Genomic DNA, 26,797 nt, shown 5'->3' on the forward strand with positions numbered 1-26,797 from the left:
TGTAAGAAGTTTTTTATTGCTCAAATGTCTTTTTATTTGTTCTTACTACATTATTGTTTCTATTTTTCAGGTAAAAACTGAAAATGGTGAAGTTAGACCCATTAAGTTTGGGATTGCAGTGATAGCTGCTGGTGCAAATTCAAAAAAAGTTGCAGAAATGGCAAGAATAGGTAAAGGTTCTGGGTACCTTAGCGTTCCTTTGCCTATTGAACCACGGTATGTTGTTTACTATGAATCCACTTATTAACAAACTGAAGAGCCTAAAAAACTGGTACACATGCCTAACATCGCGAAGGGCCCACACAAGCACGCAGAAGTGCCACATGACATGGCATGGGTTCGACTAATGTCTGAAGTAGTGCTGGAGGGAACTGACACCATGAATCATGCAGGGCTATCCATATGTCCAGAAGATTTCGAGAGGATGGAGATTTCTTCTGAACAGCATGTTGCAAGGCATCCCAGATACCTCCAATAATGTTCACGTCTGGGGAGTTTGGTGGCCTGCGGAAGTGTTTAAACTCAGAAAAGCATTCCTGGAGCCACTCTAGCATTCCTGGAGCCACTCTGTAGCAATACTGGATGTGTGAGCTGTTGCATTGTCCTGCTGGAATTGCCCAAGTCCATTGGAATGCACAAAGGATGCAGATGATCAGACAGGATGCTTATGTATGTGTCACGTGTCAGAGTCGTATCTAGACGTATCAGAGGTCTCATATGACTCCAAATGCACACACCCCACACCCTTACAGATCCTCTTCCAGCTTGAACAGTCCACTGCTGACATGCAGGATCCACAGATTCATGCAGCGATGTTAGAGATTTGATGTTTTACCAGATTCTTGATGTTCACGGTACAGTGAAATGGTCGTATTGGAAAATCCCCACTTTATTGCTACCTTGGAGATACTGCAACCCATCATTCATGCGCCGACTATAACACCACATTCAAACTCACTAAAATCTTGATAACCTGCCATTGTAGCAGCAGTTACAGATTTAACAACTGTGCCAGACACTTGTAGTATTATGTAGGCGTTGCCAACCACAGTGCCATTTTCTGCCTATTTACAAATCTCTGTATATGAATATGCAAGCCTATACCAGTTTCTTTGGCACTTCAGTGTAGCATACCACATCTTTATGAATGTATAAGAAAGACAATATTAAAAACAAAGATTCCAAGACTTACCAAGCGGGAAAGCGCCAGTAGACAGGCACAATAAACTAACACACAAACACACACACACACACACACAAAAATCCGAGCTTTCGCAACCGGCGGCTGCTTCGTCAGGAAAGAGGGAAGGAAAAGGAAAGATGAAAGGATGTGGGTTTTAAGGGAGAGGGTATGCTTGGTAAGTCTTGGAATCTTTGTTTTTAATATATATTTTCCCATGTGGAAGTTTCTTTCTATTTTAAAGACAATATTAATATTTATGAATGTATAAGAAAGACAATATGGATGTACTGCCATCATTTATGCAGTCATCTGTTGCCTTCCCTATGCACTGTCCTCTTTAGGAAAAGAATAGTTCTACTTTTTGACCTTCATTTTTTCTGCTTTGTAATTATTTCTGTCTTTTGAAGGAAATTGGTAGAATATTGTGTCTTACAGCTCACTGCATTGATACCAGTGGTCATCACTTTGAACACCTTCTGTAAATGGACATTCATGCCACCTTTTTGACCTTTGTTGACCTTCAAAGACCATACTGTTACACATCATTGGATTTGTATTGATAACCGCTATCAGCAAATAAATACCAAACTATAGCATCCCATTTAAAAAACAAAGTTGACCTCCATATCTCTGGATGCGACCCCATCTACCAACAAAAAACCAATGTCATATTATGGCCCCCATTGTCCATTGCAACATTTGTCCCACAAACTTTTCAGCTACTACCATACTTTTGGAGTTGTTCTAGGTGGCAATAGTTTGTGACTGTATATTTCCTTGACGGTCTTCATCCTGTTACTCAGAGGTCCTCCTTATGACATCTATGCAAGTTTGGAAGCTCTGAGCCATGCTTGCTGTGACATTACAGGTGCTTGGTGACTAACTTCAAATGCTGCACGCCACACAAGGAGCATCTTAAATAAATAATAATACAGTACAAATTATGCACTAATACATAACACTGTTTGCAAAACATGGACTTCAGCATGGATATGTTTATTAGTAAAATGCATGATTACTCATTTCTGTAAGATAATGAGAGTATAGAAAACTTCGGGCTTTGACCTAAAAGGGAAAATTTCTGAATTTAATTATGATAAATTTTGTATTCTCACACCCCATCATTCATGCCCCATATAAATAAGTAAGGCTGTTACTATCTCTTAAATAATTCTAATTCAATGTCTCCCTATGATGAATCTTAAACTGTCTTCCTTAAATGTCCTTTTACTTAATCCTTCTTGTTAATTATATTTGCTTTTTAAAAGCTACAAATTTCGATTACACAGGGTAAGTATATACATTTATATATCATCATTTCTTTACTCATAATGTTTCTTTTATTTAATTTTCCCCCAAAAAACCACATAACCATATCGGTTTCAATAAAAGAATTCTGTTCATTGAAGTAGTCTGGTTAATGTAAAATATTTCTATACTTTGAAATCATTTGTTGTAGTACAATACATATATATTCATCCAACTCTGCCATTAGATATCAAAGAATACTGTTATAAATAGGTTCTCCTTTGAGATACTTGTTACATTTATATTCTTACAATCTAGAAACGTTCCACATGGGAAAAATGTATTTAAAATAATGATTCCATGACTTACCAAACGGGAAAGCGCTGGTAGATAGACACAATAAAAAACACACAAACACACACACAGAATTTCAAGCTTTGGCAACCAATGGTTGCTTCGTCAGGAAAGAGGGAAGGAGGGAAAGACGAAAGGATGTGGGTTTTAAGGGAGAGGGCAAGGAGTCATTCCAATCCCGGGAGAGGAAAGGCTTACCTTAGGGGGAAAAAAGGACAGGTATACACTCGCACGCGCACACGCACGCACGCACACACACACACACACACACACACACACACACACACACACACACACACACACACAAGCAGACATTTGTAAAGGCCTGTAAGTAAGAGTGATTTCAGGTGTGCCGCAGGGGAGTGTCATAGGATCGTTGCTATTCGCAATATACATAAATGACCTGGTGGATGACATCGGAAGTTCACTGAGGCTTTTTGCAGATGATGCTGTGGTGTATTGAGAGGTTGTAACAATGGAAAATTCTACTGAAATGCAGGAGGATCTGCAGCGAATCGACGCATGATGCAGGGAATGGCAATTGAATCTCAATGTAGACAAGTGTAATGTGCTGCGAATACATAGAAAGATAGATCCCTTATCATTTAGCTACAAAATAGCAGGTCAGCAACTGGAAGCAGTTAATTTTATAAATTATCTGGGAGTACGAATTAGGAGTGATTTAAAATGGAATGATCATATAAAGTTGTTCGTCGGTAAAGCAGATGCCAGACTGAGATTCATTGGAAGAATCCTAAGGAAATGCAATCCGAAAACAAAGGAAGTAGGTTACAGTATGCTTGTTCGCCCACTGCTTAAATACTGCTCAGCAGTGTGGGATACGTACCAGATAGGGTTGATAGAAGGGATAGAGAAAATCCAACGGAGAGCAGCGCGCTTCGTTACAGGATCATTTAGTAATCGCAAAAGTGTTACAGAGATGATAGATAAACTCCAGTGGAAGACTCTGCAGGAGAGACGCTCAGTAGTTCGGTACGGGCTTTTGTTAAAGTTTCGAGAACATACCTTCACCGAAGAGTCAAGCAGTATATTGCTCCCTCCTACGTATATCTCGCGAAGAGACCATGAGGATAAAATCAGAGAGATTAGAGCCCACACAGAAGCATACCGACAATCCTTCTTTCCACGAACAATACGAGACTGGAATAGAAGGGAGAACCAATAGAGGTACTCAGGGTACCCTCCGCCACACACCGTCAGGTGGCTTGTGGAGTATGGATGTAGATGTAGATTATTTTATTTTTATTCTCTTTATCTTCAAGGTGAGTAGTACTCTTTTCTTGTAATAATCTTATATTTTGCATTCAGATTCATTGTTTATACATTACATGTTTCTGACAAGTTTGTTGCTATCTCTTAAATGAAAATGTGTTTAAGAATTTTTTACTTATTCTACATCTGCAAGGGCAATTTAATTTAGGATCTGTGTAAGAAACATTAATGTTATTTTTTGTAAATATTTATTATATGTACTTGTTTTATGGCATGTTTTTCAATTTTGAGGATCTCGTCATTATTGATCTGTGGAAAAAATGTGTGTCTAATCTAATTTAATTTTCAGAACTTTACATATCATTGCTCCTAACTTACTCCAATTTTTTTTCTGCATTTTGTCTAACTTCTTTTCGTTGTCTTCATTCACCCTGTTCTCTCCACAAATTTTGATCCAGACCTTCCTTTCTATCTCCATTCAGTTAGTTACTCCATGCTGTATTCATTAGATAACCTAGTTACTACATGAAATAATGACATGAGAAGTGCCAGTTATAAATAAATTACAGAGATTATATTAAGAAGTGAAGAAATCGTATTTTAAACTGGAAGGGTGATATATGCGAACAATTTATAGTTGAAAAACTCTACTAACTATTCAAAGACCTATAAAGAACAAACTGTGTAAATTTGTGTGAAACTAGCAAATCCTGGGTGGAATACAAAACAGTATATGAGAGAAGAGAACCTTTTACCAGAATGGGTAGATAAATTTTTTTAACTTCTTTCTGTAACTGTTAACTGTTGTCTTCGCCTGGCATTTATAACAAAAATTTTCCTTCACTTTATTTCTTCTTTATCTTTCGAGTAACATGAATGAAGAACAGCACAAAGTATGCAGCATATTAATTTGCTTTGTGTGTATTCATGTCAGAAGAAGTAATTCCATCTGTTTTTTTACAGAAAGAGATATGTGTATTGTGTTCACTGTCCAGAGGGTCCTGGACTAAATACACCTTTTGTCATTGATCCTACTGGTACATATTTCAGGTAACTACAATAACTGATTGGTTAGCATGTTATATATAAACTTAAGACTATACATGTGCAGTTAGAAATGCTGGAACTATTTTTAATTAACATTTGCATTTAGCAAATGATTGGATTTTGTTTTAATTGTATTTGTTGTGATAAACTGCTGTAGACTGTTATTAGACTAATATAGGAAGTCTCTGGTAACTGTGATAGTGTGTTCAGGATCTACAGATTGAAGAGTTGTCACTTTTAGGATTTTCACTTTCGAATTTTGGACATTTCTGCAAACTCATATCAAGTTCCTATGTACTCTTCTTGTGTTCAGGTGAGTGTTCCCTTTAAATTCCCTCTAAGAGTACTGGATGTCTCTCATCAATGGTTTTACACTGCAACAACTAACAAATTTTAGAGGCAGGAGGAATTATGAGAAACAATGTCACCCCATACTTATTTTTATTGTTTTAACTAAGGTTGTGGGTGATAAAAAATAACTTTGAGATAATAACATTAGTACAGTGGGAGGCTGACTGCTTTTTTAGAAATCCATTCAGGCTATTCCTAGAATTATGATTATGTGAACTGTGTTACCTGTTTTGGAGACATTTCTGACTTTGCAGTTGACACTTTATGTACATGAACTTATTGGAGGAAATAAAATAGCAAATTCAAATAGTCAGCATGTAATGTAGTGTAATGCTCTTATTGTTGGTTATTTTCGAAGTTTAGGTTTTATCTTGAGCAGCGAATGGAAAATATTATTTTGCCCACCTTCATTTCACAGTGCCTTTGTCAGTGTATGTACTATTTCTTCAAATTATGCAGTGTCTCTTGGAATACAGATATGGAGCACAGTGTTCATTTTTGTAAATAAGTACAACTCTCTGAATGATAATATATTCTTTCAGTTAAATAGCATTCACACTCCAATACAATTGCCTTAATCTTTGTAACGGGATTGGTAACATTATAACAAACTCATGATTTGATATCAGAATTAAGAATTAATATTGTTGGTTATTTTCGAAGTTTAGGTTTTATCTTGAGCAGCGAATGGAAAATATTATTTTGCCCACCTTCATTTCACAGTGCCTTTGTCAGTGTATGTACTATTTCTTCAAATTATGCAGTGTCTCTTGGAATACAGATATGGAGCACAGTGTTCATTTTTGTAAATAAGTACAACTCTCTGAATGATAATATATTCTTTCAGTTAAATAGCATTCACACTCCAATACAATTGCCTTAATCTTTGTAACGGGATTGGTAACATTATAACAAACTCATGATTTGATATCAGAATTAAGAATTAATATGTAACACTGTCTGCCTTTGTCTTCTTAAGTTGACACCAGCATTTTTCAGCATGGGCCTTTATCCCAGGGCATATGCACTACTCCAGTCTGGGAAGGAGATGCATTGAGCATGTCCAAACACCCATGCAGGCACTTCCTCTCACAAAGTTACTGCAGTTGATGTTAACCCTTGAAGACGCACATCGTTCCTCAGTATGACACATCTCATGAAAAATAAATAAGAAAATTGCAAAATAATTGCCCTCTCTTACCAAATGATTTCTTATTTCATTGTTTGAAGGGTTCATTCATCAGAAAGGTAAATGTAGGGTTACAGGTCACTCTTTTGGAGTGATATGCAACACTGCTATAGTAAGCAATCACTGTTTATTGGTGTCCCAGTGAAAACCATATCCAGTTTAATTTTGCTCATTAATATTAGGTTTATTTAAAATAATAACAAAATATTTAGTCTGAATGCCCCCTCCCATAATATATTCCTGTCCAAATTACTCTTAATATTTATAATGCCACAGTATTTTAGTTTTATAATCAAAACTTAATACAAGGTGTATGAGAAAAGTAATAAAACTGACAACACTGCAAGAGATCTGGCAATCCTGTGTTCTTCTATGTTTGTAGATCGATGTGTTCATCCCTCAGATGCTCAGTCTGAGTTTAACTCTGTACAGCCATCACATGATTTTTGATCTGAATCTGTTTAGCGTATTCATGCTGTGGTCTTGCTCTATGATTTTTACCCAATACTAAGTTGATGATCCCTTGATGCCTCAGAACGGGTCCTACCAATCGATCACTTCTTCTAGTCAAGGTGTGCCACAAATGCCTATTTATAACCCTGTATTCACCTGACCAGAAGTCTTGTTCCTTGTGCCACCGAGAGCTTCACTAATTCCCATTATATATAGCTTTAACCTATCCATTTCCCTTTTTAAATTTTGTAACCTACCTTAACGATTAAGGGATCTGACATTCCATCCTCCGATCTGTAGAATGGCAGTTTTCTTTCTCCTGATAACAACATCCTCCTGGGTAGTAGGGGGTATTGTGCATAAAGAAGTTGTCCCTCCAAAAGAAACTGTCAGCCAAGTGCTTTACAAAGATGTCTTTGAAAGGCTCAGGAAAATGGTGGATCATGTGAGACTAGACATTGCAGACAAGTGGATGCTGCATCATGACAATGCCCTATGTCACACGGACTCTTTTATCATGAAATTTTTGACCTCAGAAGGCAATCCTTGTGTCCCCCCCCCCCAATTATTCTGATGATCGGAGTCCCTTTCTCATTTTTTTTTGTTTTCCCAAAATTGAAAAAGTCTTAAAAGGGTGTCAATTTGGGACTCTGGAGAACATTCAAAAGAATGTGACTGACATGTTAAAGGCCCTACCAGTTGAAGCCTGTCAGTGCTGCTAGCAAGACGGTGAACAGTGACTTCGCTGGTGTATAGCTGCCAAGGGAACTAATGTGAAGGGGACAATATTGTTCTTTGGGAAAAATAAAAACTTTGGTAGATAAAAAAATCAGTCTCATATCTTTGCTCACACACTTCGTGTACCATCTCCAAGTTCTGTATATTCTCCTCCAAATGGCAACAACCTGCACATCACTCGAGCAGTGCTACTTGATACTTTCCCCTAAGCCACTTAATAACTTTAGTAAAACTTCTGCAGAGTTCTGCAAAATAATGATAATGGAGCCAAGGCAGAAATGGTTACTGAAATAGTGGAGACAATTAGAAACCAAGTAGAACATGAGGTCAACAATTGCTGGAACCTGTGGATAGCAGGCAGCCAAGGTATTACAATTTTCATAATTGGGACTTTTACTGTATAATGTCAGTAATTTCTAAAAATGTTCAGTTATGATGATAATGCGTGTGGGAACTTGCGGTTACACCTCAATCGCACCAGTATCTTGCCATCTGTCAAAGATCAGTGGGACACAAGGTGCTGTTCTGACATGTGTTATTCAATCAGCCAACACTGGGTGTGCAGCAGCAAAGCTTAGGCACCAGGAGACTCTACTTCCAGACAGCCGTGCAGAGTGCAGAGTGCTCCTGTTGCATTTGCGCCTTGAAAATGGTGGGGTATTCGCCTATTGAAATATTGTCAGTTGTCGAATACATCAAACAGCTGCATTTCCATAACTTGTTTGTATTAGAATGATTTGAGGAATGCTTCATGAATATGAGGGTACACTGTATTGTCCCCATGTCACAAAACTCCAGTTGTATTGAACACATCGAGGGTGCCACTGATTAAGATGTGCATACCCTGGATCCAGTTCCAACAAATCGTGAAATGTGGATAGCTGTTTCATGGGTCATATATCAGGATGACAACACGGAGCTTTTAGTTTCTTCTGGAGTTGATTTTGTAATTCATTACTACCACCTCCTGTGTGGCAGGGGGATGCTGTTACATATTTGTACATAAGTGACTAATTCAGTTTTAACACATGTGTACACTAATAATAAAATATTCTAGAACACAGTTATCACACATTTCTTTCTTCTCTGTTATCAGGCGTGAGGGGTTTGGTGGAAATTTCATCTGTGGCAAATCACCAACAGAAGAGGAAGGAGAACCAAGCATAGAAGATCTTGAGGTCGACTCTAGTTATTTTGACAACAGTGTTTGGCCCCATCTGGCAGCTAGAGTGCCAGCATTTGAACAGTTAAAGGTATTAAACTTAAAACATCTTTAAGTGTTGATGAATTTTTTGGCTGTTATGATCACACAAGAATTCCAAACTGCATCAGGATCCACTGCAAGTACTATGACAGTTACGCAGGAAGTGAGAACACTTGGATTTCATGGTCAAGCAGCTGCTCATAAGTCACACATCACGCCGATAAATGCCAAATGATGCCTTGCTTGGTGTAAGGAGAGTAAACGTTGGATGATTGAACACTGGAAAAACATTGTGTGCATTGATGAATCATGGCACACAATGTGGCGATCCGATGGCAGGGTGTGGGTGTGGCAAATGTCTTCCGCCATCATGAGTAGTGCCAACAGCAAAATTCGAAGGTAGTGGTGTTATGGTGTGGTCGTGTTTTTCATGGAGGGGGCTTGCACCCCTTGTTGTTTTGCATGTCGCTATCACAGCACAGGCCTACATTGATGTTTTAAGCACCTTCTTGCTTTCCACTGTTGAAGAACAATCTGGGGATGGTGATTGCATCTTTCAACATGATCGAGCATCTGTTCATAATGCACGGCCTGTAGTGGAGTGATTACATGACAGTAACACCCCTGTAATGGACTGGCCTGCACAGAGTCCTGACCTGAATCCTATAGAACACCTTTGGGATGACTAGGAATGCTGACTTCGTGCCAGGCCTCACCACCTGAAATCGATACCTCTCCTCAGTGCAGCATTCTATGAAGAATGGGCTGCCATTCCCCAAGAAGCCTTCCAGCACCTGATTGAACATATACCTGCGAAAGATGAAGCTGTCATCAAGGCTAAGGGTGGGCCAACACCAAATTGAATTCCAGCATTACTGTTGGAGGGCACCACGAACTTTTAAGTCATTTTCAGCCAGGTGTCTGGATACTTTTGATCACATAGTGTAGGTGGCTTTCAGAAACAGCTGCAAAATTTTTATTAGTAGCGTTAACAATCACAGAACTTTGGAATAGAAAATAGGAAAAGTAGAGTCCATTAGAATAGGATATGAACTAAAAATGACAAGAGAGGGAAGGTTGAAAGTAAGGGAATTGAAATGGAAAGGGAGTTGGGTTGGGGTGGCACAGGGAAAGGCTCCTGCAGCAACTTTGAACAGTGGTAAGTGTTTTTTTTTTTTTCCAGTTTTTGAACTGATACTCTATAGCAGGTGATATTAGTTCTGCATTTGTAGAAAGACTATTTTACCATTCATGTTGAAAGGCAGTGCTTAAGTATGTGGTGAGTAATGATACTATGGTGAAATAATAACATTTAACACCATTTTGTTCTAAGTATATACTTTCTTGACTTTGTGATCACAAAATGTAACAACACAGAACAAAGCTAGACCTTAAGTGAGTTCAAAGATCATCATAAAGAATGATCACACAGATCAGTGTATTGAACCGCCACAAGTACATCAAATAATCATATGTGGAGTCCATTCACTGAGAACCCAGTATTATAATGTAGTGTTTATAATTTGATTGGGGGTCACGTGATACATTTCAGAATTAATATGGAGATTGATGTGCTATTAAGTTACCTGTAGGCGTTTTGTCCTTGTCTGCATTACTCAGTGGGTAGCTGATTCCAGGCTAGTCCTTTTATTAATTCAGCTGCAGATTTCAACCAGAAAAATGAATAACTGTAAGCAGTAATTTATTTACATAAAAATTACAATGTGAACAATTTTGTGATCTCTTTAAGTGTCACATATAAAAAAACTGTATTATTCGAGATTAAATCTAGTGAAGATGCCGTAATGTAAAAACCAGAACACATCTGGAACATAACTAAATCATCAGAGAGGAAAAGTATATACTTACTTGCTATGGATAATTGTGACTCCAAAGACTTATTACGTCTGACTAGTGATAATTTTTCAGTATGGATCCACCTGCTACATAGGCACTTCAGCAAGTAAGCTGCTCATGTCATCCCACACTAACATCATTGCATAACAGGAGTATCACATTGCCAGAAGAGAGTACGTGGTCCAGGTTTCCTGCATACATGGTTCTGCTGCAGCATGGAAACATGTGCATCCCACTGTTTGAATGAAATGATGTGGATACTGGAAACATATTCCAAAGTAGAAGTATGTGGAGCAGTACAGTTCTTGTGGCCTAAATGTCGAAATTGCACACAGATTTACTGTGAAATTCTGAGGATATATAGACCAAATGAACATCATGTCCAAAGAAATAGCGCCAACAATTTGACCAAAGCGATGATTGATGCTGATAAGTAAGGAGGGCCATTGACATTGACCACAAACGGCAATGTCCAGGCAGCCAAGAAACTGATTTGAAGCAGTCACAGATTAACTATCCCAGACATGGCTCAGGAGATGTGCATCTCAATAGGCAGTGCTTACTTCATCATCTGAGATCGCCTCCAATAATGGAAATTGTACCCATGCTGGGTTCAACAATCACTGTCACCTGCACATAGAGGTGCAGATTTTAAGGTGCCTCTGGAGAACTTCTTGAACAGTATTCCACAGAAACCAATGATTTCGTAAGCCATGTCATTACAAGCAGTGCAACTATGAGAGCATTTCTGGAATGGTGACAGACCTTGCTTCTGTGGAAGAAATCCAAAATTGCACCATCAGCAGGGAAGGTCATGGCCACAGTTTTCTTCATCTGTGAAGGAGTTGTGTGCACAGAGATTATAGCAAAGGGCACAGTCATTAATACCAATTTAATCTGTGTAACACCAACACCACTGTGCAGTGCCATAAAGAACAAGATGCAGGGCTGACTAAGCAAAGGCATTGTTCTGTTGCATCACAATGCAATCCATGGCAATCACAACACAGTCTTCAACATTTACGATGAGGGTTTGGAAACATCCGTGAAACAGTCAAAGTTTGGCTTCAGATTTCCTTGTTTTCAGCAAGCTGAAAGAACATTAGGATGAAAAGAGATTTTCTAACAAAAAGGGCATTCATACAACAGTTCTTGAATGACCATGTGACCTAGGAGCAGATTTTTGTCATCTATCAACTGAATATTTGCTATAATGTTCTGACTGTTGTTTACATAGACTTGGTGAATACACTGAAAACTAGTGTCACCTTGAAGTGCAGTGCAGCATTCAATAACAACTACTTGGCCGATCATAGTAATGTTTAACTTACTTTTGAAGTCTCCTATACATAGTGCAATCACATGCATGGAACCATTGAAGCTGATATTAACCTATTGCCCTTTAAATGTAGCAAGAATACCAGTAAGCACACAAAAAAACATTAGATTATTCCGTAAAACTTTCACTTTATCTATTCCAAAATTCTGATGAACTGATATTTGATTGGAATCATGATTATTTTTCGTATGATCGAGATGCTGTAGAGGGTGTTCATATTGCTCATCAGAAGTTAATCAGGTCACTATATACTGACAGGTCACATTAGTAGCTGGTTTTAATCCCCGATCTACAACGTTTTAGGAAAGCAATATTACAGAAGTTATTTAATATACAGAATAAAATAAAAAGTCGTGCATTATCTGATTTATTTTGATTGGTTTCACTCTTCAGATTTGAGCATCCTCAGATCCGTTGTCCCCATGGCAACATGTTACAAGATAAAAGCATTGCTTGGCACCACACAAAGCATGTTCAAGATGGTGCTGAATGGTGCTTTTCTAACTTGTAATATCTTGTCACTAGTGCAATGAATATCTGAGGATGCTCATGTCAGGCAGGTGAAACCGATGAAAATAAATCAAATAATATGTGACTTGTCTGTGTCCTGTACATTAATTACAATGGTCACCATGTCCTTCATAGGTAAAGCCATGTGTTTTCTAAGTTTGCCCAACCATATAGATTTAGCTTTCCAGTGTTTCCCAAAATTGCTTCAAGCAAACACCAGGTGCTTCCTTTGGAAAAGACATGACCAAAATCATTTCCTAATCCAAATTTATGCTCTGTTGTAATGATTTCATCATGAATGGGAAGTTAAACCCTAGTCTACCTTTTTTTCTTAAAATATCTTGTACTAGGAGACAGGGCACTGCCTTACTCAGATGTCCAACAGGTTTAATGTGCTGTATTAGCACTCATATATTAATATGGAAATAAGCAAACCAACTCAAATTACTAACCTGTTTCACTGCTTTCAGTATTTTCAAACACTTAAGAGGCTTAAAATAGAATACTCACTCATTTATATGAATAGAACTTAGTGTGATTTACATAAATGATAGTTTATAGAGAGAGTCTTCCAAGATCCTCATTGATCTCTGAACATGCCTGTGTCTACTACATAGCTATCACTTTGTCGTAATTCCCCAAAGACTCACAACCAAGAATTACAAACAAGAAGATCAGTTCAGTATGATTTGATGTTCAGAGTATTTCTCATGTTATTGACCTTGAGACAAGGGTGTTTTCTTATTTTACATTTTTTTGCTCCTTGTCATATGGAATTATCTTTTCTGTGGACTACTACTTGTCTGGTTTTCAGACTGGAGTTATGGACTCTTATATGAATGTATTTGAAAAGCTCTTACCTGTTATAAACTGAGAAATTGGGAATGTCTACCAATTCAAGAGAAAATTAAAACACCCATCTCATTAGCCACTCCTACAACTTACCTGGAGTTAAGCATTGAAATTTTTATCAGCTACATCTTAGTAGCAGTTTTCCTTGTAAAGCTGTACAATAGGTAGTAATTTACTGTTAAGAGGCCTCTATTTTTTACAAAAGTAGGCAACTATTTTATTTGAAAAATTTCAGCATAATCAAGTGACTATTAACATAAATACTTAAAAAGTAAAGGAGACCACTCACCAAATAGCAGAATTGTTGATTGATTGACAGGCACACACAAAATAGAAAGGAAACTTGCTAGCCTTCAGAATAAACCTTTTCAGTCCAGAAAACAATTACGCACATGTACCTGGTGGATTAATGTGGTGTGGGAGTTGTGTTGGGTGGAGTGGTTAGAGCAGAGAGATGTGGAAGACAGAATGAGAAGTTGGGTGTTGGTAGCTGGCAGCAGGTTTGCTGTGTAGGAATGCAGGAGGGAGGGGTGGCAGTTGCATGGGTCTAGGCATGTGATAAACTGATACTGAAACTGGTAGAGTGCAGCACACAATGAAGGTGGTAACAGGTGACAGGACACAGGAGGGTGGCTTAACGGAGCTTGAGACCAGTAGGGTTATGAGAGCAAAGGATGTGTTGGAAAGATAATTCACAGCTGTATAGTTCAGAAGTCTGGTGGTGGAGGGAAGGGTCCAGTTGGCCCAGGTTGTGAAGCAGCCATTGAATTCTAATATGTTGTACTTCACAACTAGTACCATCTGAATCCTTGCTCCACCACCAGCATTTCTGATTTATGCAGATGAGACTTATCCTTGGAACACATCTTTAACTCACGTAACACTTCTGGCCTCATGTTTCTATCCCCACAACCTACACTCCAGTTTCCTCTTCTTTTTTCTGTTAGCTGCTCCCAATGCACATCACGGTCATTGGATGTTGCTCCCCACTGGCTCTGGTACATGTCATATGCCTAGCCCATGTATCTCCACCTTTCCCTTCCACATTCCTAGCTAGCAAACCTGTTGCCCCCTCCAATCTACTAGCAACCCACCCCAGTCCCTCTATGCATTGTGCCTCTCCCCTCCCCACTCCATCCGCCAACACTGTCCCAACTCTGCCCCCCAGCACAATCCCTACCCCACAGTAATCCACATGCTGAAGTGGAATCCTGGCATTGTATGTCCATCAGGCGCACGATAATCTGACCACAATCTATTGGTTATGAACTGTAGATTAAAACTGAAGAAACTGCAAAAAGGTGGAAATTTAAGGAGATGGGACCTGGATAAACTGACTAAACCAGAGGTTGTACACAGTTTCAGGGAGAGCATAAGGGAACAATTGACAGGAATGGGGGAAAGAAATACAATAGAAGAAGAATGGGTAGCTTTGAGGGATGAAGTAGTGAAGGCAGCAGAGGATCAAGTAGGTAAAAAGACAAGGGACAGTAGAAATCTTTGGGTAACAGAATAAATATTGAATTTAATTGATGAAAGGAGAAAATTTAAAAACACAGTAAATGAAGCAGGCAAAAAGGAATACAAACGTCTCAAAAATGAGATCGACAGGAAGTGCTAAATGGCTAAGCAGGGATGGCTAGAGGACAAATGCAAGGATGTAGAGGCTTATCTCACTAGGGGTAAGATAGATACTGGCTACAGGAAAATTAGAGAGACCTTTGGAGATAAGAGAAACACTTGTATGAACATCAAGAGCTCAGATGGAAACCCAGTTCTAAGCAAAGAAGGGAAAGGTGGAAGGAGTATATAGAGGGTCTATACAAGAGCGATGTACTTGAGGACAATATTATGGAAATGGAAGAGGATGTAGATGAAGATGAAATGGGAGATACGATACTGTGTGAAGAGTTTGACAGAGCACTGAAAGACCTGAGTCAAAACAAGGCCCCGGGAGTAGACAACATTCCATTGGAACTACTGACGGCCTTGGGAGAACCAGTCCTGACAAAACTCTACTGTCTGGTGAGCAAGATGTATGAGGCAGGTGAAATACCCTCAGACTTCAAGAAGAACATAATAATTCCAATCCCAAAGAAAGCAGGCGTTGACAGATGTGAAAATTAGCGAACTATCAGTTTAATAAGTCATGGCTGTAAAATACTAACGCGAATTATTTACAGACTAATGGAAAAGCCGACATCGGCAAAGATCGGTTTGGATTCCGCAGAAATGTTGGAACACGTGAGGCAATACTGACCCAACGACATATCTTAGAAAATAGATTAAGGAAAGGCAAACCTACATTCCTAGCATTTGTAGACTTAGAGAAAGCTTTTGACAATGTTGACTGGAATACTCTCTTTCAAATTCTAAAGGTGGCAGGGGTAAAATACAGGGAGTGAAAGGCTATTTACAATTTATATAGAAACCAGATGGCAGTTATAATAGTCGAGGGGCATGAAAGGGAAGCAGCGGTTGGGAAGGGAGTGAGACAGGGTTGTAGCCTGTCCCCGATGTTATTTAATCTGTATATTGAGCAAGCAGTAAAGGAAACAAAAGAAAAATTCGGTGTAGGTATTAAAGTCCTTGGAAAAGAAATAAAAACGTTGAGGTTCGCCGATGATATTGTAATTCTGTCAGAGACAGCAAAGGACTTGGAAGAGCAGTTGAATGGAATGGACAGTGTCTTGAGAGGAGTATATAAGATGAACATCAACAAAAGCAAAACGAGGATAATGGAATGTAGTCAAATTAAATCGGGTGATGCTGAGGGAATTAGATTAGGAAATGAGACACTTAAAGTAGTAAAGGAGTTTTGCTATTTGGGGAGCAAAATAACTGATGATGGTCGAAGTAGAGAAGATATAAAATGTAGACTGGCAATGGCAAGGAAAGCATTTCTGAAGAAGAGAAATTTGTTAACAAGAGAAATTTGTTAACATCGCGTATAGATTTAAGTTTCAGGAAGTCATTTCTGAAAGTATTTGTATGGAGTGTAGCCATGTATGGAAGTAAAACATGGATAATAAGTAATTTAGACAACAAGAGAATAGACACTTTCGAAATGTAGTTCTACAGATGAATGCTGAAGATTAGATGGGTAGATCACATAACTAATCAGGAGGTCTTGAATAGAATAGGGGAGAAGAGGAGTTTGTGGCACAACTTGACAAGAAGAAGGGACCTATTGGTAGGACATGTTCTGAGGCATCAAGGGATCACAAATTTAGCATTGGAGAACAGCGTGGAGGGTAAAAATCGTAGAGAGAGACCAAGAGATGAATACACTAAGCAGATTCAGAAGGATGTAGGTTGCAGTAAGTACTGGGATATGAAGAAGCTTGCACAGGATAGAGTAGCATGGAGAGCTGCATCAAACCAATCTCAGGACTGAAGACAACAACAATGTGTGTGTGTGTGTGTGTGTGTGTGTGTGTGTGTGTGTGTGTGTGTGTGTGTGCTCTAGATTGGCAAAGGATTTATTTCAAAAGCTAGCAAGTTTTCTTTCTCATTTCTGTTTGCCTGTCGACAACCCAATGCTTCTGCTATTCAGTGAGTAGTCTCTTTTACTCCTAATGTATTTACATTCTGTCAGAACTTTCCTTATTATTTATATTGGCAAGTATCCATTAAGCTGCTATTGGAGATAAACAGTGCCTACTTAATATAAATAACTGAATAATAGAGTGTTTTCAAAATAGCAGCTTTCCTTCTGATTTATTAGGTTGCATTTAGCGACCTTAAAAGGTCGCAGTTCGTAGTAATAGACGGCAAATCATCGAGTAAAACTGAAGTGATATCAGGTGTTCCCCAGGGAAGCGTCCTGGGACCTCTACTGTTCCTGATCTATATAAATGACCTGGGTGACAATCTGAGCAGTTCTCTTAGACTGTTCGCAGATGATGCTGTAATTTACCGTCTAGTAAGGTCATCCGAAGACCAGTATCAGCTGCAAAGCGATTTAGAAAAGATTGCTGTATGGTGTGTCAGGTGGCAGTTGACGCTAAATAACGAAAAGTGTGAGATGATCCACATGAGTTCGAAAAGAAATCCGTTGGAATTCGATTACTCGATAAATAGTACAATTCTCAAGGCTGTCAATTCAACTAAGTACCTGGGTGTTAAAATTACGAACAACTTCAGTTGGAAGGACCACATAGATAATATTGTCGGGAAGGCGAGCCAAAGGTTGCGTTTCATTGGCAGGACACTTAGAAGATGCAACAAGTCCACTAAAGAGACAGCTTACACTACACTCGTTCGTCCTCTGTTAGAATATTGCTGCGCGGTGTGGGATCCTTACCAGGTGGGATTGACGGAGGACATCGAGAGGGTGCAAAGAAGGGCAGCTCGTTTTGTATTATCGCGTTATAGGGGAGAGAGTGTGGCAGATATGATACACGAGTTGGGATGGAAGTCATTACAGCAAAGACGCGTTTCGCCGCGGCGAGATCTTTTTACGAAATTTCAGTCACCAACTTTCTCTTCCGAATGCGAAAATATTTTGTTGAGCCCAACCTACATAGGTAGGAATGATCATAAAAATAAAATAAGAGAAATCAGAGCTCGAACAGAAAGGTTTAGGTGTTCGTTTTTCCCACTCGCTGTTCGGGAGTGGAATAGTAGAGAGATAGTATGATTGTGGTTCGATGAACCCTCTGCCAAGCACTTAAATGTGAATTGCAGAGTAGTCATGTAGATGTAGATGTAGATGTAAATAAGGACAAATAACATTATGCACTACTGATAGTTTATCGTCAATACAGTGTACAGATTAATTTTCCAAAAATTATGTATACATTGATTTGGGTTCCACATGCATGAATGCTCTTCTTGTTGGAGTTCGTGGAACAGATGAATGAATTAATTAATTTAACCACTGTTGTGTTTTTTTAAAAAAGTGATGAAAATATGAATACTGCAGAATTTCTAACCTGAGATTTCTGTTCTGCCTTCTTCAACTCCAGGGAGTCCCATTAACACATATGGAAGATTAGTGTTCAGTGCCCAAAACAGTGTAACAGTATTTGATATTGTGTTTCACTTGTTAAAATAGCAGTTTTGACTATGTATGATGCAGTAGTTAAGACACTGGACATACTCTTATTCACATGTGGTGAGCTTCAAATACATGTCTAGACATCCAGATTTATCTTTTCCGTGAGTTTTCTAAATCCCATAAGACAGATGCAGAGATGTTTTCTTGAGAAGCCCATGGCCAAGTTCCTTCCTTGTCTTTGTTTGAGTGGGCCTTGTGCACAGTCTCTAATGACCTCAACATTGAACGTATGTTAAACCCCGATCTTCCTTTGCTTTTAATTCGATGATCCATCATACTGCATGCATCCCTTTATGAAAGAGAATGTATGTGGAATGAGTCATGGTATTCATTAACAAAGAGCAACAGCTGTTGGAAACACACACACACACACACACACACACACACACACACACACACACACACACACACTGTTTGGATGGCTGTTTGGGAGAGGGGAAGGGGGGGAGCGAGTTAACTTAGGTGTAGGCCAGGAAGCTTACAGAAGTGAAGGATGTGTTGTAAGGATAACTCTCACCTGAGCATCTCAGAAAAGTTGATGATGGTGGGGAGGATCTAAATGGCATGGGTTGTGAAGCAGCCATCGAAATAAATCTCACATGTTGTGGTCTGCTGCATGTTATGCCACTGATCCATCTTGTTTTTGGCAACAGTTTGACAGTGGCCATTCATTCTAGTTGACAGGTGGTTGGTTGTGATACCAATGTAAAATGCTGTGCGGTGGTTGCAGCACAGTTGGTATATAACATGGGGCTGCTTTTGCAGGTGACTTATCCTCTGATGGGCTAGAATAGGCCTGTGATGGGATTGGAGTAGGTGGTGCTGGTTGGATGGATTGGACAGGTCTTGTATCTAAGTCTTCCACAGGGGTATGATCCCTGTGGCAGGGGATTGCATGTAGGAGTGGTATACAGATGGACTAGGATGTTGTGGAGGTTGGACAGGTGGCAGAACACCACTTTGAGAGGGGTTGGAAGTATCTTGGATAAGATGTCCCAACTTTCAGGGCCTGATGATAGATAATCAAAGCACTGATGTAGGACGTGGTTCAGTCATTCCAGTCCGGAATGGTATTGGGTGACAAGTGGGGTGCTTCTTTGTGGATGGTTCTTGGGATGGAAGTGAGGACCAGGTGAGTGAGGATATGACACAGAAAATCTGTTTGTGAATTAGTTCTGGAGGGTATTGCCTGTCTGTGAAGGCCTTTGTGAGGCCTTCAGCATACTGGGTGAGGGAGTTCTCGTCACAGCAAGGACGTGGACATAAGCAATGTTGGTGTATGAAGAGGTTGAATGAGCAGTGACGAGCATGGATGTGGGAGGTAGGTGTGTGAGGTTGGTGGAGAGCCAGTGCAGGAAGTGGTTTGTATCTTTAATGTTGCATATTCCACAGGAGGCTAGGTTGTATGGGAGGAATTTTATGATGTGGAAGGCATGTGAGCTGTCAAAGTGCGGGCACTGTTGGTGATTGGTGGGTTTGATGCGGACCAAGGTGTGGATGGAGCCATCCAAGAGCAGGAGATCGACATCTAGGAAAGGTGGCATGATGGATGGAGGAGGACCAGGTGAAGAGGTGAAGTAGTTATGGGTTAGGATGTAGTTGGTTAGGTGTATGAGGAATGAAGTGGTGGGTTTGAAATCTGCAGGGCATAGGGAGAGGTAGTGTTCAATTGCAGCAAGGACATGGACATAAGCAATGTCGGTGTATGAAGAGGTTGAATGAGCAGTGACGAGCATGGATGTGGGAGGTAGGTGTGTGGGGTTGGTGGAAAGCCAGTGCAGGAAGTGGTTTGTATCTTTAATGTGGGAGGCTAGGTTTTGGTCAATTGCTTGGAGATGTTGATCAACAAGGACCAAGATTCTTTCGGTGGGTGCACTTCAACCAGCCAAATGGTATTCCCAGGACTGTTAGGTTAATGGATTTTGGGGAGCATGTAGAAGAAGAATGTGCGGGCTGTTGTTGGGGTGAGTAGGTAGATGGATTCAGGGGAGAGGTTCTGGGAAGGGCCTGAGGATTTCAGCAGGGACTGTGGGTTATGTTGGACTTCTGGCAGAGCTTGTTGATGGAGGTGTTGGACAACTGATGGAGGCCCTCTGCATGGTAGTCACTCTGTTTCATCACAGCAGTGGTGAAACCTTTGAGTGCCGGGGTATGATCAGGTCAGGATCCATTTTTAGGTTGTGTAGGACAGGCCTTTCTTCTGTTGATGGGTTGTTGTTTTTAGGGAGGGACCTGGGGAAGGATGGTCAGGCCAGGTTGGAAATTAGGAATTCCTGGAAGGTGACCAGGGAATGGTTGTGTGGAAGGGTCATGGTTGGATGGTGGTATGAACTAGGACAGACAGGGTTCGATGTTGGGATTGGATTGGCTTCTGTTGGACAGGTTGGTGGCAAAGAAGTGTTTCCACTGTAGGGGATGGGAGGAGGAGAGTAGATCTGTCACGAGTCCAGCATGGTTAAACCTGGGAGTAAGGCTGAATATGAGTCTTTTGTGTAGGAATAAAATTTCTGTGGGGCTGAGAATTTTGGTGGAGAGGTTAAAAAACAGCGATTATTTCGGCACTGGATTTTGTGGAGTGTTTGTAGGGTGTTTTTGGTGGATGTTGTAGGTTGGAAAGGTCAGCTAGGCAGGGTCTGGGTGCTGTGAGGGGTTGGCGAGCAGGAACACCTAAAACTGAGGTAACTCACTATATGCAACCTCCCCTTCCAATCCATTGACAAGAATATCTGTTGTTCAGGTGCCCATGGGCATAAAGATTAAAGTGTGATGGTACACCATAAAGTTGAAGCTGCATCCTCTCATGGATATCAGGCATACAGTCTCCAACAGATGTGTCAACACATCTCAAATGAACACTAGATAACATGCACCATTCAAGTGGGCTAGTAGAAAGTAAAGTCATGTTAGTAGATCTTCTACTGTTCCAGTCTCCAGATTGATAGAGAATTATCTTATGGTCTGAGATGAAAGGACTTCTGTCACTCTGAACATGGCTGTTGCAGCATTTGAAGACACTATCATGCTTGAAAGAGGTCTCATCTATAAACAGTACAAACTAAATGAACACTGCAGTAGTGTTCTGGAAAATTTTGTGATAGAAATAAACCCTGAGTTCCAAGTTATTTGGCCCATTTGCTTACATGTGTTTTTTGTGATAAAGATGTAACTGTTACTCCAGCAGTGCTCTTCACTCTGTGTTATTTGTAATATACATTTTATGATCAAGTGAAATGGTGCTGCCATTATAATAACTTCTCATCAAGTTCTGGTGTCACTTGTGTGATTAATGGTTTCAAACAATTTTTTAATATTGCCAGCCCTGAACCTAAAGCAACAATCATTGTTCTGTATACTTTCCCTACATACTTGAAACTTCTTCAATTCATTGTTATTAGTAAGGCCTTGAACTTAATGGTGAAGGAACATTTAAATGTAAACACCATTTTCACAATGTTAGGTCATCCTCTCTTCACATAAACGAATTTAGTCTGTATTCACTGCATGGAAACCATCAAATGAGACAGGAGTTGCTACCACGTCACAGTGATTGTCCAAGAATTTATTGATTTCACAGAATGGTCAAATAGATAGAAAAAGGGATGAGTATGGAGTAAAAGATAGGAATTATGAAGTCGAGCTTGTGAAATAAGAAGAAACCTAAGGAAAAAGTAGCAAGAGGGGAAGAATATAGCTAAAATGCAAAATCTGGAGAAGTTGTAAAAACAAAATAAAATAAAATAAAATAAAATAAACACTGGAAAATCCATGATGGATTATTGATAGTATTATGAAAAGGATATATTACTACTCACCACATAGTGGCGATGAGTCACAGACAGGCACAACAGTAAAACTGCTTAAAAAGTAAGCTTTTGGCCTAAATACCTTCTTCTGAATTAGACAAAACACACACATGACTGTGAGCAACAGCACAGGGAGAAGCAGTCTGGGTGGTGGGGTTAGGGAGGAGGCTGGGGTGGGGAGGGAGGAGTGACTAGGGTTAGCAGGGTAGGGGTGGGGGACAGTAACGTGCTGCTTATGGGAGCATACCAGGACAAGGTGCTCCCTGCGATATATCCTATGTACCTGTAACCCTTCTGCTCTCGACCTTCATTAGTCATTGCCCTGCACCTATCTATCCCCTTCCCTGTTCCCATTCTAGCAGTACACAGCTTTCTATTCCACCAATGCATCCAGAGTCTTTTTACTTCTCTCCTTTTCTACCCTCCTCCTCCCTCTGGCCCCCACCTTCCTCCCTGCCATCCATCTAACCTCTCCACTGCACCTAGCTGCCCTACCCTCTTCCCACCTCAGCCCTGCATACAAGTAGCACTTTACCGTGCACCTTCCCTAGCCAACTATCCCTCTCCCTCATCGCACCAGCCTCCTTAGCCCCATCACCCAGACTGCTGCTTTCATCGTGCACTGTTGTTTGCAGTCTGGCCTCTGCAGCTAGAGACAGTGGTTTTGTGTACGAGTTGTGTGTGCATGAACGTGTATATGTTGCCCAATTCAGAAGAACGTGTTTTAGCTAAAAGCTTACTTTTTTAGCAATCTTTTTGTTGTGTCTGTCTGCAACTCAGCATCTCCACCATATGGTGAGTTGCAATCTATCCTTTTCATAATAGTGTCAAAGTTTTAAAAAGTTCTTGAGTAATAGAACCCAGTACATTGTCCTCAATGGTGAGTGTTCATCGGAGGTGAGGGTATCATATGGAGTGCCCAGGGAAGTGTGGTAGGTCCACTGTTGTTTTCTATCTACATAAATGATCTTTCGGATAAGTTGGATAGCAATGTGTGGCTGTTTGCTGATGACGCTGTGGTGTACGGGAAGGTGTCGTCGTTGAGTGACTGTAGGAAGATACAAGATGACTTGGACAGGATTTGTCATTGGTGTAAAGAATGGCAGCTAACTCTAAATATAGATAAATGTAAATTAATGCAGATGAATAGGAAAAAGAATCCTATAATGTTTGAATACTCCATTAGTAGTGTAGCGCTTGACACAGTCACGTCGATTAAATATTTTGTCGTAACATTGCAGAGTGATATGAAGTGGGACAAACATGTAATGGCAGTTGTGGGGAAGGCGGATAGTCGTCTTCGGTTCATTGGTAGAATTTTGGGAAGATGTGGTTCATCTGTAAAGGAGACCGCTTATAAAACACTAATATGACCTATTCTTGAGTACTGCTCAAGCGTTTGGGATCCCTATCAGGTAGGATTGAGGAAGGACATAGAAGCAATTCAGAGGTAGGCTGACGCAAGTGTTACAGAAATGCTTCAGACTCAGGTGGGAGTCTCTAGAGGAAAGGAGGCATTCTTTTCATGAATCGCTACTGAGGAAATTTAGAGAACCAGCATTTGAGGCTGACAGCAGTACAATTTTACTGCCGCCAACTTACATTTCACGGAAAGACCACAAAGATAAGAGAGATTAGGGCTCATACAGAGGCATATAGGCAGTCATTTTTCCCCTCATTCTGTTTGGGAGTGGAACAGGGAGAGAAGATTCTAGTTATGGTACGAGGTACTCTCTGCCACGCACCATATGGTGGATTCCGGAGTATGTGTGTAGATGTATATGTATATGTATGAATGAGTAGTAGAGAAACAGTAAGTCCCAGCATAGAAGAGAGTGAGCATTTTTACAAAGCAAAAGAAGATTTACCTTAGTTTGAGAATAATTGGATGGTAGGCATCACTTATTTGTTTAGAAATAGAGCATTGGTGTAATTGAGTAGGTTGTCAAGTTGGTGCTACATAATTTCAATTCCAACTCATATGACTAATTTATTTATTTATCATCATTTACTGTCATAAAGTTGGCATTTTTCATTTGTACAATAATAGAATATTGAAAATCTGGGTGGGAGACAAATAACGGTGTTAGTAAACACAGCCATTCATCATTGGAAGGAAATGTTGAGAAGTTTATTGCCAAATAAACAAGAAGCTGAACATTATAATTAACTGAAATTCACGGTATATGCCAATTGACTGCTCCAAATACTTCTGTGTGCAGAGTTGTTGCATTTACATATTTTGTGTTTGTAATTTCTGTAAATCTTTGTATGTCTACTCTTTAAGTTGCACACAGATCAGATAAACACAGACCTGAACAACGAAATTTCTCAAGCATTTTTGTTTTAGTAAGTTGTTGAATAACTGTGTTAATAGGAAAGATACGTGAATATCTGATGAATGTTTAAATTTATTGTCAAAAATTATACTTTGGGGATCAACTTGAAGCTTGTTTTCATTACGTGGAAAAGGAAACTTATGACAGAGAATAATAACTGATGTTTATTTACAGGTGAAAAATGCATGGGCTGGGTATTATGACATCAATGTAGTAGATGAAAATGGAATTGTTGGACCTCATCCATATTACCACAATCTTTATTTAGCAGCTGGATTTAGTGGCCATGGTAAGTAAATAATTAGAATAAATGCAAAAATCTTGCATTACTATTCTCGGTAACAGATAAATAAAATAACATTGTGTTGTAATAATTAGATAATACAAACCTTGACAAACACACAAAACATGAAATTCCAAAAAGGGATGTGGAGAGCAAAGAAAATGGATCCTACAGTGTTAATCCATCTATTCACATATTAATTATAATGACACAAAAAATGATGGAGTGAAACCATTTATAACAAATTTTTCTTCTGAAGTTGCTTCGATCAAGAAAACTACACTTTAGTTCCTCCTGTTGATTGTCGTATGCATGAAGAAATTGCAGCTACAGAGATAAGTGTTGATGGGATTGAAGGGCAACTAATGTCACTGATTGATCTTGGTGGGGTGCTTTTCTGAGTGTATATTTTACGAAAGAATTGGCCCTCTTGTAAAAGCAGGTCTTTTTCATAAATCTCCAGGAGAGCAGTGGGTCTTTTATAACTGGAAAAACTCAAGAACTTAGACCAGTTTTTAATAACGGTCAGAGGACAAATATATATTCAACCTCTCTCTCTCTCTCTCTCTCTCTCTCTCTCTCTCTCTCTCTCTCTCACACACACACTAACCCAAAGTATCAAAAGGAACTGGAACTCACCTTTATGCCATTTTGCTTGACTTATATAGAAAGCTCTTAATACAGCTTGCTGCTACCTAGTAGTAAAGAAAGAAAGACTTATAGAGCATCAGACTAGCTATTTAATTAGCCTAAAGACATCTTGAGAATAAATTCTTTTACTGTTACTGTAATATACATTTTATTGATAGTGTGTGACAAGTTAAAACTGTGGCAGACCAAGAGTAAAACTTGGGTCTCTACGTCTGTGGATAGTGTGCTGTTAATTACAGGTTTGCTATTAATTATGAGGGCTGTTCAGAAAATATACGACTTTTATTTATAAAATCTCTCTCTATTCAGACGCAGTTCTTTGACACTAATCACCTTCAGAGCAGTCCCCTTCAGCTTCTACAAACCTCTCCCATTGTTGCTGCCACTGCTGGAAGAATCGCTAGAAAGCCTCTTTCAGTATAGTGTGCAACTGCTCTATCAAATTCTGCATAATGTCTTCCCTGTTCTGAAATCTGCTACCTTTCAGAGTCTCTTTCAGTTTATGGAATAGCCAGATGTCACTTGGTGCTAGGTCTGGGAATAGGGAGGCTGACAAACCACAGCCATCTTGTGTGTGGCCAAAAACCTCTGAATTAATTGAGAACAATGAGTGGGTGTGTTATTGTGGTGGAGGTGCCAACTACCACTGCCCCAAGTCCTGCCAATTTCCTCTTACTGCTTCATGAAGGTGACACACAACCTCTTGGTAGTACCCCTTATTGACATTGGTACCTTCTGGGGCATACTAGTGATGGATATGCCATTAGAGTAAGAAAGGATTGTCAGCTTGACTTTCACATTGCTGTGGACCTGTCTCCCTGTTTTGGATCTCGGGGATGATGGATGCTTCCATTGTGAAGACTGGAACTCTGCTTCTGGGCCACTCCCAAGAAAAAAACAGGACTCTAGCACCAGCAATCACTGTGTTAAGAAAGTTGGGATTACTGTCCACAGTATCTAGCACGTCCTGTGCGATCTCTGATTAAAGTTGTTCTACTCAGTTGTAAGCAGCTTTGGCACAAATTTTGCTGAGATCCTCCTGAGATTAAAATATACTGTTAAAGTGGAATGGGTAGTATACTAATGTTAACCTCCTCTGCA

General features: G+C 39.7%; 1 protein-coding gene across 1 annotated transcript in view; it reads left to right on the forward strand.

The window, feature by feature from the left end:
- Window positions 1–26,797, forward strand: part of LOC126268042 (FAD-dependent oxidoreductase domain-containing protein 1-like) — a 73,905-nt gene that overhangs the window by 26,580 nt on the left and 20,528 nt on the right. The window contains exons 5-8 of the mRNA XM_049973469.1: window positions 71–216; window positions 4,982–5,068; window positions 8,893–9,049; window positions 24,937–25,051. Of these exons, the coding sequence (XP_049829426.1) occupies window positions 71–216; window positions 4,982–5,068; window positions 8,893–9,049; window positions 24,937–25,051 (505 nt within the window). The remainder of the gene's footprint in view (window positions 1–70; window positions 217–4,981; window positions 5,069–8,892; window positions 9,050–24,936; window positions 25,052–26,797) is intronic.

Source organism: Schistocerca gregaria, chromosome 4, assembly GCF_023897955.1.
Source record: "Schistocerca gregaria isolate iqSchGreg1 chromosome 4, iqSchGreg1.2, whole genome shotgun sequence".
Taxonomy (NCBI): Eukaryota; Metazoa; Arthropoda; class Insecta; order Orthoptera; family Acrididae; genus Schistocerca; species Schistocerca gregaria.